The 16,607-nt window shown below is 29.0% G+C and overlaps 1 protein-coding gene across 1 annotated transcript; it reads left to right on the forward strand.

Annotated features, from left to right (window-relative positions):
• The first annotated feature begins 1,399 nt into the window (after positions 1–1,399).
• On the forward strand, positions 1,400–13,969 carry LOC111691139 (T-box protein VegT). The gene is made up of 6 exons (XM_023453784.2): positions 1,400–2,648; positions 9,125–9,587; positions 9,721–9,877; positions 9,994–10,155; positions 11,558–11,625; positions 12,752–13,969. Exons 1-6 carry the CDS (start codon positions 2,453–2,455, stop codon positions 13,614–13,616), a joined length of 1,911 nt encoding a protein of 636 aa, XP_023309552.2. The 5' UTR covers positions 1,400–2,452; the 3' UTR covers positions 13,617–13,969.
• The last annotated feature ends 2,638 nt before the right edge of the window (positions 13,970–16,607 follow it).

Raw genomic sequence — 16,607 nt, forward strand, 5'->3', positions numbered from 1 at the left:
TCTGAAGGAGGTTTGTATGGGGTCAAATATGTCCGTATTTTCTAAAGAATTAGCAGTACCACTAAAGATTACCGCAAACTCATTTATACCGAATTTTTATATTCATCGGACCTTATTTGACCCCATGTAAATCTTTATAAGCAAACGACTCTAATTTCACAATTCTCTTAATTACTTACATCAGTATCACGATGAAATTCCGCATAAATAACTTTTATATAAATCTAAATCCTTCAAATTGTATGAAGATTTTGGAAAATTAAAAAAAAAATATTCATGTTCTGATCGGATCTAACTTTCAGAACAATATTATCACTTCCCAGGTATTTCAATTTTCGTTTATTTTGTCTCACTGTGTTATTTGATGAATCCGTGATTTCATATAAACTTTACATCACATTAGTTATGAAAGTGAAGGTCGCAATGTTTAAGATAAATTTACGAACTTTAGCTCAAGGAGTAAGCCTATTGAATATGGTTGAATTTCGCTACACAATTTCAGCTAGTCCCCATATAAGTGAGCCCCCGAAAGAGTTTATGATAAGGTTATATACTAGCATATCATAATGCAAGTCTTGACTATCATGCTGATTTTCTTATTGATCGAGCTATAATTCTCCTTTAGAAACAACTAGAATATCCACAATTCATTTGAATACTTTGGATATTAATTACAAATTTTTAATAGATATAGTTCTTAATAGATAGTTCTTTTCGTAAAAAAAAATATTTAAAGAATAATAGAATAAACCAAGATTTGGGTCCTTTCGCCCCAGATACATCCAATAAACATACGGACAAAGGAACATGTTTAAATCAACATAGCTTAATTAAATAACCCAAAATTATGCCCTCGAAAGAAAGGAAAACGAAAATTTTCAATAATTTTTTTATTTATTTTTAGTGTTTTGAAACGAAAGCCGACGGAATTTAAAATAGAAACAATTATATACAGTAATTCAACTAATTAACGTTTGTTTAGTTTATTAGTTTAAAGATTTTAGTATCAAGAACTATTGAGTTTTAAATTTTGAGCTAAAATAATGAAAATACACTGTTCTTCTATAAAAAAATCTGGCATCCCTAACCATACTCATAATATTGGTTCAGAGGTGGTAGCCAATCAAAATCAATATTCAAAAATAGATTTTAGTCACTCAGAAAAATACAGAATTATCGTAAAGAGAACTCAAATGTAAACAAACTCAAGTGTTCCTTTTAAGTATTATAAACTCTCTCTATATTTTAGAAAAAATCAAATTGAATGCATTTGTACAATGGGATGCGATTGGTCCAAAAATATCTCAACTCTTGTGTGTGTGTGTTTATAACACTTGATAATTTTAAGACAACAAACTGAATAGATGATATTGTTGGAATAAAGATTTCTGTTTATTTTACTCTAACCCGTTATACGGACTGCATACACAATATAAACTATACGCGGCCAGTATCCGGGGAGAACAGATCTCGATATATGTATTACAAGTATTGGTTATATTAGTATAAAAGTGTGAGAGAGTATAGGATCAATACCTTCATGTTGTTTGTCATTAAAGACGATAATATCAATTGATCGATGCCACGCTTACGGATCATTTCACACTTAACAAGCAAACTAGAATAATCGAATACGGAATATACCAAAAAACACACAAGGAATACGAAAAGAATTCTAAATTAAAGAAAAAAGAAATATGCAAATACAGTGTCAATACAACGGATCAACAACAAATCACAACTAAATACATATAAGCAAAAAACAACAACAACCGTCGTTCTGAATATACAGAATTGTTGGTTGGTGATAATGATGAGTTGCTCGACATAACAATTGTGATGAAATGATATCAAATGTGTGCGCCTATCGGTCATGAATGAGTTGTTGAAAGTTTAATTAATTTCGATCAGTTCAGTTCGTTTGCTTAATTTTTTTTTTTTTTGCTTGAGTGTGAAAAGTGTCAAAATAAAAATTTGCTAAATCGAATAACAGTGATGATTTTGTGTGTGAATCTTTTAAATTAACAAGTTAAATTTAAATTTAAAGATTTTTTTTTTAAATAATCAAAACAATAATAAAATTAAATACACTTCAGGTGTTGTCGTATTGATTGATTTCTACCAAAGAAGAAAAAAAATACAAGAAGAAAAAGAAAAACAAAATTTCTACAAATAATTAATTAAATTAAAATCAAATAAAACAAATTTAATTAGTGTTAAATACAATTAAAGTGCAAATATCTGACACTAATATGAGCTAAATGAAAGACATTTAAAACACCTACAACACACGATTTTTCAAAGAAAAAAATACTATTTAAATAAAAAAATTATCTGTTTAAAAACAAATAGACGTAAATAAATACGTAATTTAAACATAAATAAAACGAATATTTTTTTTGTGCGAAAAATAAAAGTAAATTTGAATTAGAACAAAAAAAAAAACTGTGTTATGCATCAAGCTGTTTATATGAGACCTTCATCGAATATCATGGGTCCCACGGAATGTACTAGTGCAATTATGTCATCCATGTCTTTTATTGACAATAACGGATTAGCTGCCAATATAACGGATTATGGTTGCTATACCACAGATCCATGGTCCACACCCTATATGAGTAGTTTAAGTCCAATGAAACAAATTGAAGGTAATTAGTTTTTTTTTAGATTTTAATAGTATAATAGTTGATATTGAGAAAAAAATCTAGTATATATTAGTTTAAGTTCGATGTAGAGATGCATTTTTTATACAAACGCTAGATATCTTAATACAAAGCTTTAAAATACTTTAAATCCCCAAAAAATTTATACCGTCTTTATTTTACGCGATAACATTTTCGTCATGAGTGTAAAGGGTATTTCATCAAGGGCTAGGATTGTTATACATATATATAAAACAAGTAAGAGTGCTATATTCGGCTGTGCCGAATCTTATATACCCTTCACCATAGTGTATTTTAAACATAATTGATCTTACAGTCTAGTTAATAAAAACATTAAAAAAATTTGAGTCGATTTAAGCCGAATGTTTCGGCGGCGGCTCATGCAACTAAATATAGTTCGGCGGCGGCTAAGCTCCGACTCGAAGCCGGTCGACTTCGACCTCTGATTCATTGCTGGTAAACATTGACGAGACGTAGATTTTGTTTTTGTTTATCGTAAAAAAAATTGTTTTAAAAAGCACTTGGAAAAAATTTGTGTTAGTTTTAAATTTCAAACTTACATTATTCGCATAAAAATTATTGTACAATAACTCACAATCTACTCTCATATAATTGAAAACGTTTTAAATACTTTTTTCTATTCATCAAAAAATATATTTGCAAAACAAAAGGGAAAATTATTTTATTTTAACAAAAAATGCAAATCATATTTTTTTGCTGTGTATACTTTGTATGTTTGAATTCCAAACATACAAAAAAATACACAGCTGAATAAAACCAAATACATCTACACACACACGTGTACATCTTTTTCTATGTACAGTTTTTTTGTTGCTTTTTTAACAATTTTTTGATGAAATTTTCAGAGGTTGTCTCGGATTTTTGCTCATATCTTCGTTATTTACCGACCGATTTTGCTGATTTTAAATAGCGATCTTCTCGAAAGCATGTCTAATAGAATTATTGAAGATTCAGACATCGCCGATATCTGGGGTCCTCTAAAAACTGATTTCAACAGACAGACAGACAGACAGACGGACATGGCTTAATCGACTCCGCTATCTATAAGGATCAATAATATATATACTTTATAGGGTCGGAAAATTATATTATAGAAATTACAAACGGAATGACAAACTTATATATACCCTTCTCACGAAAGTGAAGGGTATAAAAAGAACATACTTAATCCAAGTAATCCATCCATGTATTAGATCAGAGTAATTCAAAAACTACTAGTCTCTTGCTAAAGTAATGATGGCAGTACCTGATTCACAACATAGTCATATGTTATGCAGACTAAACGAATCATGTACTCCAATAATTTCAGACATACAGTCAAACTTGCTTTATAACGAATTATCGATTGTAACGAACAAATTTTCTAATCCCGATATTTTGGTAACTATTTTACGAATCCTCGTATAAAACGAACTACTTAAATTTGTCACATGCAAAATGAATCTAAAAATTTTGATTTTGTGATTTTATGCTTTAGATTAAAATATATCGATGAATCATCAAGAAATGGCGGATCTTAATGTAGTAAAAAGATGGAGATTTATAATTTTATAGGACACGATAAGTCATAATCCTGATTTAGAAGTTCTGATTGATATCAGTTTCTTATATTTAGATACTTAGCTTTGGATTACTTTGGACCCTCTGTAAGTTCTTAACAGAAGTGTGTCTTACTTTTAATTATGGGCTCCTATTGAAATCTGGTTTATAAATATATTATAATGTTTCGGTGTGGACATCAGTGTAAATCGGGAAAGTCCTTTCGTAACATCTCGGTCTTTAATTAACCATAATTTTATGGTTATTGTAATGGCCCCAAGTCTATATTTCAATTCGAATCGAAATTTTCTCCGTTCTGCATTTCGATCCGACTCTCCGCCACATTACCAACAACAACTTACAAAAACGTAGGTACGATCGTAACGTAGAATACACACATTCGTAAAGCATTGAAACGATTCTTACGATTCAGTTTTTTGTTGGAATAACCTTTTTCGATCGTGGCCTAACTAAATGCTTTAACGTAATCGAAATGCAGAATAGGGCTGAATATAAGATTTTTTTAGTACTAATGATTATTTTGCGATTTGGTTTACCGATGTTTAATCTTAACATCTTTTTTGAAGTGAATAACTCAACTTAAATTATAGCTAATCTATAAAAACTTTAATCAATGTTTTTGTCTTCTTAATTGTATTAACTTTTGGACCTTTAAAATGTTTCTCTCATACGTTTAACAGAGAAATTATTGCTACACAAATTTTGCAAATTCTCCATTTCTTAAATGAACAGAAGTGTGATACCCTCTGGCATATAATATCGGACGATGAAGTATACATTTAAAGTATAAATTTCTCTGATAATCCTAGTTTTAGAACAAAAATTTTGTTTCCCAAACGCAATAAAGTATTTAAGATCTTTATACAGTTTCAGATCAGTAATTTCATATAGTTAAGCAAATATTCCAGAACAAAGATCAACGATTAACCAAAAATAAACTTCTTAAGTTTCAACAAACACTTTTAATTTTCACGCCCCTCAGCTGGTTAAATATCATAAACATATCATCATGAAAAATTGAAATTATTTTGAAGCACTTAATTAGCAATTTATAGTAATATTTGTAGTGTTGAGTGACAATTTTCTACCGACGCCACACGTAAAATAAAGTTCTTGTTTTTTGTTTTGTTCTCCTCCTTTAGAAGATATCTACATATATTTTCTGATGTTGAAAATAACAAGTTGTATTTAAGCTAAATTTAGCCGTAGCGCAATGCCACAATTTGTAGCACTTTTTTTTTTATTTTAGTTACTCTTGATTAAATGGAAAAAGTGCAGCCGATATAATAAGAAAGAATGATATGTGTTAAGGGAAAAAAGAAATATTTTTTGTAAGACATGTAAATAAATAAAAAAAAACATTTAATCAGTTTATTTTGGGTAGACTAAAAAACGAAACTCATTTAAATTTGAAGAAATTTTTATTGGGGGAAAAGTTTATATAGTACTACTAACTAAAATTTTTCGAAATTTGAGGAAATTACAGAAGAGAATATGAAAATTTTTAAATATGAAAGTGATTAATTTCTTGAAGTTGTCAGACTGATCTAGATTCTTGACTATATACTGATCTATAGTCTTGACTTTAATCTGATCTATAGTCTTGAATATAGGCAAATCTATATATAGTCTTGACAAAGGACGTTTTATTGTTTAAAGTTGATTTTAGACTGTAGTCCTGACTATAGACTACTTTATTATCATAACTCTAGACTGATTTGTAAGATTGCTCTATATTCTCGACTAAATCTATTCTTCTTTAGAAAGTGAATTACTGATTGTAGGTTATTATAGACTGATCGTTTGTCTTGACTACACTGAAAATAATCCATGCTCAACTTTACGAAAAAAAATTTCGTAACTTCTATTTTCGTAATATTTACAAAAATTTCGTGTATAATACGAAATATTATTCAATAAAACCCTTTTCTATTTTTACGAAAGTATGAAAACCTTTCGTAATATTTTTTTCTTAAATTTTAGCGAAATTAAACATAATGATATTAATTATATTATGATTAAAAAACAAACTACAACATTTTTATAAAATTTAAGGAAAAGTATAATATTATTCTGGAATTATTTTCATAAAAAAAAATTAAAATTCGTGTGGAGAATAATTTTGAACTTAAATTAGAAAAATTGTTTTAAAATGAACAAAAATGTTTGAATAAATTAATATTTCGTAAATTTGACTATATTTATTCAAAATTCCCTTTTTTCAATTTATGTAAATTAATTTTTTTCAAGAACATTTTGCATTATACTAAAATATTTCGTACAATTTCGTATATATTACGAAAGAATTTCGTGGTGCGAAACAACGAACGATTCGTACAATGTACGACATTTTTCGTATATATAAGGCATGGATTTTTTTCAGTGTACGAACTGATCTATAGCCTTGACAATAAACTGATCTTTAATAATGACTATTTTAGACTCATATATGTTCTGGACTACACCCTGATCTTGAATATAGACTGAACTGATCTTGCCTACAAACTGATGAAAAGTCTTGACTTAGACAGATCTATAGTCTTAACTACAAAATGTTACTATAGTTTATTGCAAATTTTAAAAAATAAAACATATATGTATTTGTACTAATTTTTGCAACAATTCTTTTTCGATTTCGAAGATCAGAAACAAACGATTACCCCCAATAACAAAAGTATAATAAAACGAAAGTATTGTAATAATTTTACGGCATAATTAATCGAATAATAAATAATATCATACGCATGACATGACAGAGGGCATAAATTCTCAACCAAAAGAAGTGTGAGTGATGAAATTTTTTTTTTAAATTTTTAATAATAAACACTTGTTTTAAAATAAATTTCTTATAAAACAGAAATTCTTTCGAAAATTCCAAAAAGAAAAAAAAAACACACAAATAAAATGTTTAATATATGCAGATATTATCACTTTAGCGTGTCAATGTCATTATTTATGACCCATGACATGTTTTGTCCCATCAATTTGTGGTGAATGTCAAACCAGAGAAAGAGAGAAACTAAATTTATTGCATTCCCAACTATATTTTATAACAGAAGAGTTTTTATAAATTTAATTGTGGAAATCGTCTGATCGTTTATTCCGAACTTCGAAAAGAGTCTTAAAAGAAAAATGGTACACATTTTTTTTTGTTGTTCATGCATTTAATGAATTCGAAAATCAATTAGTATTTGGCACAAATAATTGTTTTTCTGTCAAGCTTGACGAGAATCCCCAAACAAATTAGTTGTAATAGGAATAAATAGATCTAAACATTTTTCTTTTCTTTTTTGGTTTATGCAATAAAGAAAACATTTTGTAGGGAAAACTAAAAACATAAAGCACAATAAATGTGATCTCCACTCGAGGGAAGAAATAATAATATTGCTGGAAGATCGGAAATTTAGTAAATATTCAATTGGAATTATATATTTTTTGAAAAGTTTTATTTTATAAATAAGTTGTACTTATAACTCTACAAAAATATTAACATATTTAGAACGCAAAATAATGTAGTTTTAATAGGCTTGACTACAGAATAATCTTTAATTTTGATAATAGACTATGATCTATGTTCTTTACTATAGATCTATATTCTTGACTATAGAGTTATTTATAATCTGATCTATAGTCTTCTTCCTGAATATAGAACCATACATACATATGTACATAGACTGAATTAATAATAGTCTTCGCTATATATTGGGTTTTGAAATAAATAATTGACACATTTATAATCTCCGCATTAGCCTGATCTATAGTTTTGACTATAGACTGATCTTCAGTTTTATCTTTATCATCACTGCACTCTTGACAACAGCCTGATCTGTTATTTTGTCTATAGAAGGATCTCTACGCTTAACCATTAACTTAATCTTTTTTCTTGTCTTTATATAATAGTTTTGACTGATCTGCATACCGATCTTTAGACTGATCTCTACATTTGAATTTAAGGTTCCAATCTTTAGTTGAAGGATTGGGGATTAAATTAAAATTAATCTTCGAAAGTTGTTTTTTAATAATCAATCAGCTAATTTTGTTTGTTAGTTTAAGCGCCCAATGGAGGTGGTTTAAACTCGAGCAAGAAATGCAAAAATGTAAACAGCTGATGCAAATAAAATTAATACAATTTTTATTAATTTTCATATAACATTTGCAATTGTCTTCTTTTTTATAAAACATACATTTTTTTGATAACAAACAGTGACGTTTTCTGTTGCTTTGTATGGCAACACTGCGAAGTTTAATCTTGTACCCAAAAACATCAAAGAGGATTAACATCAGAATCAATTTATTTTTTGATTAACTAATCTGATTATTAATTGGCATTTGATTGCGAACTCAAAAACCCGCTCTAAGTGATATATTGTCTTGTATATAGAAATAGTATTGACTTTGAACTGACCTGAAGACATTAGATTGCGAAGTCAAAAACCCGGTCTAACTGATATATTGCCTTGTATATAGAAATAGTATTGACTTTAAACTGATCTAAAGATATTACTATAAACTGATCTGTTGTCTTGAATATAAATATTATTGAATTTAGACTGATCTATCTAAATCAACAACTACTTATGTTTTGGAAATAATAATAGAGTTTTCCAAAACATGTTTTCGATATTTTCATTGGTCAGAAATCAATCTTCGAATTATAGCAACTATTATAGAATCCGAATTAGTATCGCTATGATAAACTATGACGTTTGGAAGTCAACGTTTGATATAACAGATAGTTAATGAAATGTTCCAGAATAACAAAAAAATTATTATTTTTTGTTTATGTCCTAATACCACTACATTTCTCTAATATGAACCCATGTTTTAACAATTTTTTCTCACTTTCCCTTTTCCACAACATTCCATGTTTTTTTTTATAGCCTGTATACAAACAGCCGGAAAAGATCGCACCACCTATAAACCACTTGAACGCGCGATTGACTCAAAAACTACAGACGCAGATACGAATAGTACGTGCAGCGGAAAAGAAGAATCTGTCAACGCCTCAACAAATTATTCAGGCAATAGTGACACTAACAATAACAGCAACAGTAGCGGCAATAAAAAATCTAATAAAACTAAAAACAAAGAATCAACGACAATCAATAAATCTGAAGAAAGCATACATCCACTATTGGCTCAGGCTGTTGTAGTATTGGAAACAAAATCTTTATGGGATAAATTTCATGAACAGGGCACAGAAATGATTGTAACAAAGTCGGGACGTCGTATGTTTCCGACATTTCAAGTGCGTATTGGAGGTCTAGATCCTCAGGCTACCTATATAATGATGATGGATTTTGTTCCGGTCGATGATAAAAGATATCGATATGCATTTCATAAGTAAGTTGGTTAAAAAAATTTATAGTACATTTTAAACAAAATGGAGTCATAATAGTAGTTATTGAAGAAATTGGCAAATTAATATTTTTTTTAATATTTTAAAGTGGAATTTAATTTTATTTTTTCTATAAAGTTCCAGTTGGGTTGTTGCTGGCAAAGCTGATCCTATATCACCACCACGTATTCATGTCCATCCCGATTCACCAGCTCCCGGAGCTAATTGGATGAAACAGATTATATCTTTTGATAAATTAAAATTGACCAACAATCAATTAGATGAAAATGGTCATGTAAGTATGAAAGGTTTAAAATATTCTTAAAATTAGAAAAAGTAACCTAAAATAAAATATTTTCTTAATTTATTTACAAATTCCATTTAATTTTTCACTCTTCACTTTTTTTATAGATCATTTTAAATTCTATGCATCGTTATCAGCCACGTTTCCATATTGTCTATTTGCCACCCAAAAACACTTCATTGGATGAAAATGAACACTCAGGTGATTTTCGTACATTTATATTTCCGGAGACTTCGTTTACAGCCGTCACAGCCTATCAAAATCAACGTGTAAGTATGAAATTCTTTATGTTTTTATTTTGAAAATGTTTCTATTTATCATAAATATGAGATCGCTCTCAAAGAGCAGTGACATCTATAGAGACACTAATGATGTTTATAACATAAGAGATAAATGACTTGTATTTACGTTGAAAAAATCATTTTGAATAATTGTCATTTTTTATTATTTTTCGTATATTTTTTCTATAATTTTAAGCAAAAAATAAATAATACAGTAAACACTCTTTAAGCATGTTGGTGTTATGGATTGAAATAAAAATGTAATGTTTTCGAGGCAGAATGACCGATCCTCACAGAAGTTGGAAGAGAGATTTTGGCTCATACAAAACTTGTTTATGTCGAGTTCCATCGCTGTACTCGCATTTCTGAGTCAGTAATAAGCGTTATATTCATTTTACAATGGGGGCCTTGTATAGGGAAAATTTGGACCGATCCTCATAAAATTTGGTTAAGAGATTTATGTTCACATGAGGTTTGTTTATGTAGTGGAACCTCGTCATTGTACTCACATTTTTTTTAAAACATTTATGTCTGTTAAAACTGTTTTCGGAGGAACACTCTTATGGGGGCTATACAAACACGTTGCCCAATTTAAATTTTTTGAAAATTTTTTATTAAAAAATTAAGGAATTTGTAATCATATTTTCCAAATTAATGACAGAACAGAATTACAAACTTTTTGAACTTTTCTGAAATCGTGTTTTATGTAAACTGAGCCATATATAAGTTTCGTGATATGTTGATTGAAGTTAGTTCTGTTCCTCTAGACATATTCCAGCCATTTTTAACTTCTCAAATTGAGAAATTTTTTCGTAGATTTCCGTAATATTTGGAAAGATTTTACTTTTCTAAAACTCTTCTAACAAAACATGGATTTTAGTGATAGTTTTGGGAATATGTATTATCGAAAATGTTTTTTTCAGGTGAAACAAAAGTATTTTCGTGATTATTCGCGAATGTTTGTGAAAAGTTTATTAACTTTAAAATTGTATAATTATATTTTAAATTATGGACTCCGCTAGGTCAGTGTTTTAGACTAGACGACTTCCTGACTATGGGGGGTTCGATCACCAGTTGAAAGAACTGGAATAGAAGCGCAAAACAGACTCGGTAGAGGCCTAGGGAAGTTTTTACATTTCTTAATCTGCACTGGTAAAGAAGAGCATAACAGGCCCGGTAGAGGCCAAGGGAAGATATTATTTTTCTTGTCTGTGGGTTCAATCACCTCTTGAGGCACTGAAAAAAAACGCATAACAGGCCCGGTAAGGCCTATGTGCAATTTTTTGATTTGATGTTGTATAAAACTAATTAATTTAAAATTTTATTAATTTATTAAAAAATTTTATTAATTTTCTTTAATTGCAATTATTGTGCATTTGTTTTATTACAGGTTACTCAGTTGAAAATTGTAAGCAATCCCTTTGCAAAAGGTTTTCGGGATGATGGAACTAGTGATGCGTAAGTATTTTAATTATATACTAAACATAAACATAAAATCAATTTGAAAATGGAGGGACTATCAATAGGGGGTGTGGCACTTTTCAAAGGAATTTCAATACAAAAGCTCATATATCTAAGAAACTATAAAATGTAAAATATTGAAATTCTGCACGAACAACTTTAACATCTGTATAATCATCTGGGTAATAAACTTGTGGACTCGAAGTAGAGGCTTAAATTTTTGAATTTAATACAAAAATTCATATGTCTAGGAAAAATTTGAAGTTTGAAAAATCGTATATCTATCTTAGAAATTCAAAATTTTATCATAATAAAAAAATTTAAACTCAGGATTATTTGTTCTTATAACAAAATTTAACATTTTAAGTTCCTTGGTCTATTTTTTGTTATGTTCCAAAAGCTTTTTTCTCAAAACAAAGAAACATGTTTAAAATCCCAATTAAAAATTTGCCACTTACAAATATTTCAATCTTCTCCAAAAACAAATTTAAAATTTTGTTATTTTTAATAAAATTCTAAAAAAAAATCATTTGGAAATTTAAAACTAAACAAATCATTAAACAACATTGAAAATTCTTTATAAAATAAGAAAGAAACAGAAAAAAGAAATGAAATTATATGGAAAATAATTTATATGAATTATGACCGCGTGTTAACGATATGTGCGCCCACTTTGTGCTTTGACGAAGCTATAACTTTTAAAATATATGAAAAAAAAGCTAAACCATACGTCTGTCCTTTCTCCTCCAACTGTCAGACACTTGGTAAGAGATCTGTGTTTTTAGAATTAAAGAATTTTTTTTTTTGGGTTAAAAAATAAACAATTATTTGTTTAAATATTTAAGAAAAGGGCTTTTGGTAACAAACACTTAACAGATTTTGATTTTTTTTTTTAATAATTTAAGAACTTATATTTTCTTTAAATTATTAAAATAACAAACAATTTTTTTTTATAAAAAAACACACATGTGTTTGTAGTACGAAGGCAAACTATTTGTTTATAGAAAAAATTTAAATCCAAAAAATCAATATGCAAAAGAAATAAATAAAAAAAATATGTTTTTTTGTCTGTCTGATTTTTTATTGTTTTTCTTTTTGTTTCTTGTTATTTTTGCCATTTCAGAACAACGGGCATGAATCAAATGAGCCATGAATCACATGCCAGAATGAAACAACATCACAATGCCCAACAGCAGCAGCAACAACAACACCATCAACAGCTTCACCAGCAGCAACAACAGCAGCAATTAAAGGCCCATATCAAAGATGTTAATACAGTGGCTGAAATGGAAAATCATCAAAATTCCCTATTAACACATGTGGCCACAACAACATCACCAAATCACATGAACACTTCATCTTCTACCCCCTCCTCCACTACCGGCACTTCACCAGATTTATTAAATTATCAGTCTTTAACAACAACAACTGCAAACCCCTTAACTGGTGGACACATGAATAGTAATTGTATATCCCCTAAAACAGATCATTCTCATCACAGTTCCACTAGTTCACCTTATGGTGGTGGTGGTCACTCTCATCATACTACGAATTTAGTGGGTTTAACTTCCATGCCCGGTTCGCATCATACTACCACACATCTCAATTTAAATCTCAATACTCAAGTAGTGCCTCAACAGACCTCCCCGCCCGCACATCACCAGCATGGCCAAATGTTGACTTCCAACAATATATATTCATCCATTGGTCAGCCCTATACCACCGATAATAGTAGTTATGGTCCTATATATCATCATCATCACAATGCCGCCCACTATCATGGTCATTCTTATGCCACGCCCTATGATAAACTTAAAGTTTCTGGTCATATGCGTCAAACACATGGCGTTTCAAATACCACTCTCAGTGGCAATAGTGTAACAACCCCCTCTCCCAATTCCTACAGCATGAGTAGTTATCAATCGTTTTATGGTTCTCCACATCAAATGATGCGTCCCGGTGGTTATATAGATTTAGTTCCCAGATAAATATTTAAAACTAAACTATGTAATAATCATAAAGTGCAATTTTAAACCAAAACCAAAGATTATTTTATGTCTAGTATTAAAACAAATAATAAATAAATATTTGAAATTTTTAATAAAAAAAATAAACATTTTCATGATAAAAACAGAAGAATCTTAAGAAAGTATTGAAAGTGTTAAATCATCTTCTTTTCAAGTATTATTACAACGTACATACGACGTGTTTCCTTAACAATTTTTCATTCTTTTTTTATATATATATATTTTTTTATTTTTTTGTAATATTTTTAGTCAATTCTTTATTAATAATAAAATATACTGTAAATAATTAAAATTTAAATAAAATTTTTAACTTAAAAAACAAAACTGTTGTAAAAAAATAATTGTATAAAACTTTATCAAGGTCAGTTATAGAGACAAAAAGGTTTAGGATTTGTTCTAAAATTACCAATATGACAGTGACTGCTAATAAAACTTTGTCAGAAGAAACTTTATGACGTCACTTCTTACCTCCTAATGTCTTGTTCACACGAAGAGTTGAATTACTTAATTCGACTTTTAAATTATAAAACAAACAGCTGATTATGATAAAACCCCGACAAAAATTAGAGGTGACACTAATTCATTCGTAATTCGTAAGCGAATCATGTTATTTATTTCGTAATTATTGCGAATAATTGTATCGTGTGAATGTGGTATTAAACCTTCTTTTGGAATAATTTTGTTATGCTAAATAATCTTTTCAATATTTTTGTAGAATTCTTTACATTGGTACGTGGATACTTTAAAAGTTTAAAAGAACTGTAGTCCCAAAATAGATTATTTACAAAATTATCTTGAAAATTTAACTAATCTCCATTATACTGCATTTTAATTCGAATCGAATTAATCTACCTTTGATATGACCCAGCAGTTCGACAAAGAGTCAATGCATACGAAAAAGACAGTAATTTCCACTAATTCTTAACAACCTGGATGATTGTAATTCGTATGTTTTGGGTCATTCGTCACGAATGTACCCTTTGTAATCGAGAATGAAGACAATCTTCACTTTAGTGTCCTCTTTGTAAGCGACAACGGAGACAGTCGTCTCTTTACTGTCCTAAAGTAGCCTAGAGATTATACTCTTAAAAGTTGGGTTTTTGTTGTACTTTCGAAAGTAGTTATTTTACACAGCTTTTGGAGAAATGATTATTACTTTCTACTAATATGCCACCATCTGGTTGACTCAAATTTATTATATATTTCGGGTCAATCGTCACATTATTGTCCCATAGTATTCTAGAGAGTAGACACTTGAAATTTTTAAATTTTAGTTCCATTAATATCTTACCACCTGTTGGCTCCAATTCGCATGTTTTGGGCCATTCATTAAGAATAAAAGTAAATCGTCACCACAAGTGGTAGGTTAAGTGGTCAGTTCGTGGCTGTACCGTCGAACTACTGGGGATATTCAGCATTTTCTTACAAATCGTAATGCCGACTACATACAATCGTAAAGCATTTTAGTTTTTTGTTGAAATAAATTTTTTTAAACTGACATTTCGTCCGTCACGATAGCAGTAATTCGGAAAATTGCCTTCAACATTAAGGATACACATTTCTATAGATAGAATATTAACTAAATCGACAACTTTCGATAAGTATTCGAAATTAATTGCAGTAAATACCGAAACGTTCATAAAACGTGTATGAAAATATATAAATTTGTTTTTATGTTGCAAAATTGGTATATGTATCATGGGAACCCACAAAGATCTCGGATCTTTAAAAAATTTATTACAGGAAAAATACGAATATACAGTGAGACAAACATAGTTAGTGGACTTACTTATCTTCAAAGTATTGGGAATATTAATAAATGGGGTCTCAAAATAAAAACGTGAATGACAAACTTTTATATTTTCTTTTCACGAATGATATAATATCACGATTGAAAATTTCAACGATGGACAGACTTTAAAGCTGGAGGTTCACACAACACGTTTTACTCTTTATCGTATTCTGTGCGTCTGTTAAAAAGAAGAATCAATGCTTTTGTACGATGCAAGTTACAAGTACATAAGCCTAGAATGTCTTGACAGGTAGAATGCTACTTTTATAAACGTCACAAGGGGCTAACGAACATATGAGCTTGAAGCGTAGAATGCGAAAAGCACGCAATGCTTTTACGCGAAGACTTGTAGTGTGGACCTCCAGCTTTAGACTTTTTTCTAATAATTAGAGCAAATGATTGGACTAAAGCCAGACCGACAGCTGCCTTAAAATTTTTAAAATATTTCTGAGCCGATTTGTGTACTTTACAATCTGGTACAAATATCAGCACAAATGTATAATATATATTCTCGATAATTGTTAAATCTTTTGTTCAAATTGCCTAAATATTTCAAAAATGTTCTTTCAAAAATGTCTAGAACTTCAAAAACTTTCAGTTCGATTTCATCCTGCAAAGTTTTAAAAACATTTAAAGATTAATTATATATTTCGTACAAAATTCTATTTTTATATTAATATTTATTTAAAAAAATATTACTAAATTACTTTAAGAAACACCCTTTGACCTTGATTTCATAAATTCAATACAAACTGTCAAAGAAAAAGATTTAGTAAAATATGTTCAATATTGATTGTTCTTAAGTCGAATAACAGATCAAATGATACTTTTCTGACACATTGACATAGAAAACGAAAGTGACACACAGAAATGTCAAATATGACAAACTAAAATAAAAGAGAAAATCATTAGCTACACATGTTTTATGGGATAATCAGATGATAAAGTCATTAGTTATAGTTACGACTAAATGTTTTGGAACTATTTAGGTAAAAATGGATGGAGACTTTTTTTAAAAGAGAAGAAAACTTAGTGAAGTAATTTAAAAAATAGAAAACATGTATTCAAATATTTATTTATTAATAAAGAGCTTTAAAAGGTGACTTGAGTCTGCAAATTGCAAGAAAAACTATTTATGATTCCAATATTTTTTAAAATTT

Source organism: Lucilia cuprina, chromosome 3, assembly GCF_022045245.1.
Source record: "Lucilia cuprina isolate Lc7/37 chromosome 3, ASM2204524v1, whole genome shotgun sequence".
Taxonomy (NCBI): Eukaryota; Metazoa; Arthropoda; class Insecta; order Diptera; family Calliphoridae; genus Lucilia; species Lucilia cuprina.

What these genes read in the sequence shown, in the direction of transcription:
- LOC111691139 (XM_023453784.2), top strand. Translation starts at nt 2,453, where the DNA reads ATGCATCAAGCTGTTTATATGAGACCTTCATCGAATATCATGGGTCCC. An exon ending in TCCAATGAAACAAATTGAAG is followed by an intron (nt 2,649 to 9,124) that starts GTAATTAGTTTT and finishes TTTTTTTTATAG; the next exon opens with CCTGTATACAAACAGCCGGA. An exon ending in GATGATGGAACTAGTGATGC is followed by an intron (nt 11,626 to 12,751) that starts GTAAGTATTTTA and finishes TTGCCATTTCAG; the next exon opens with AACAACGGGCATGAATCAAA.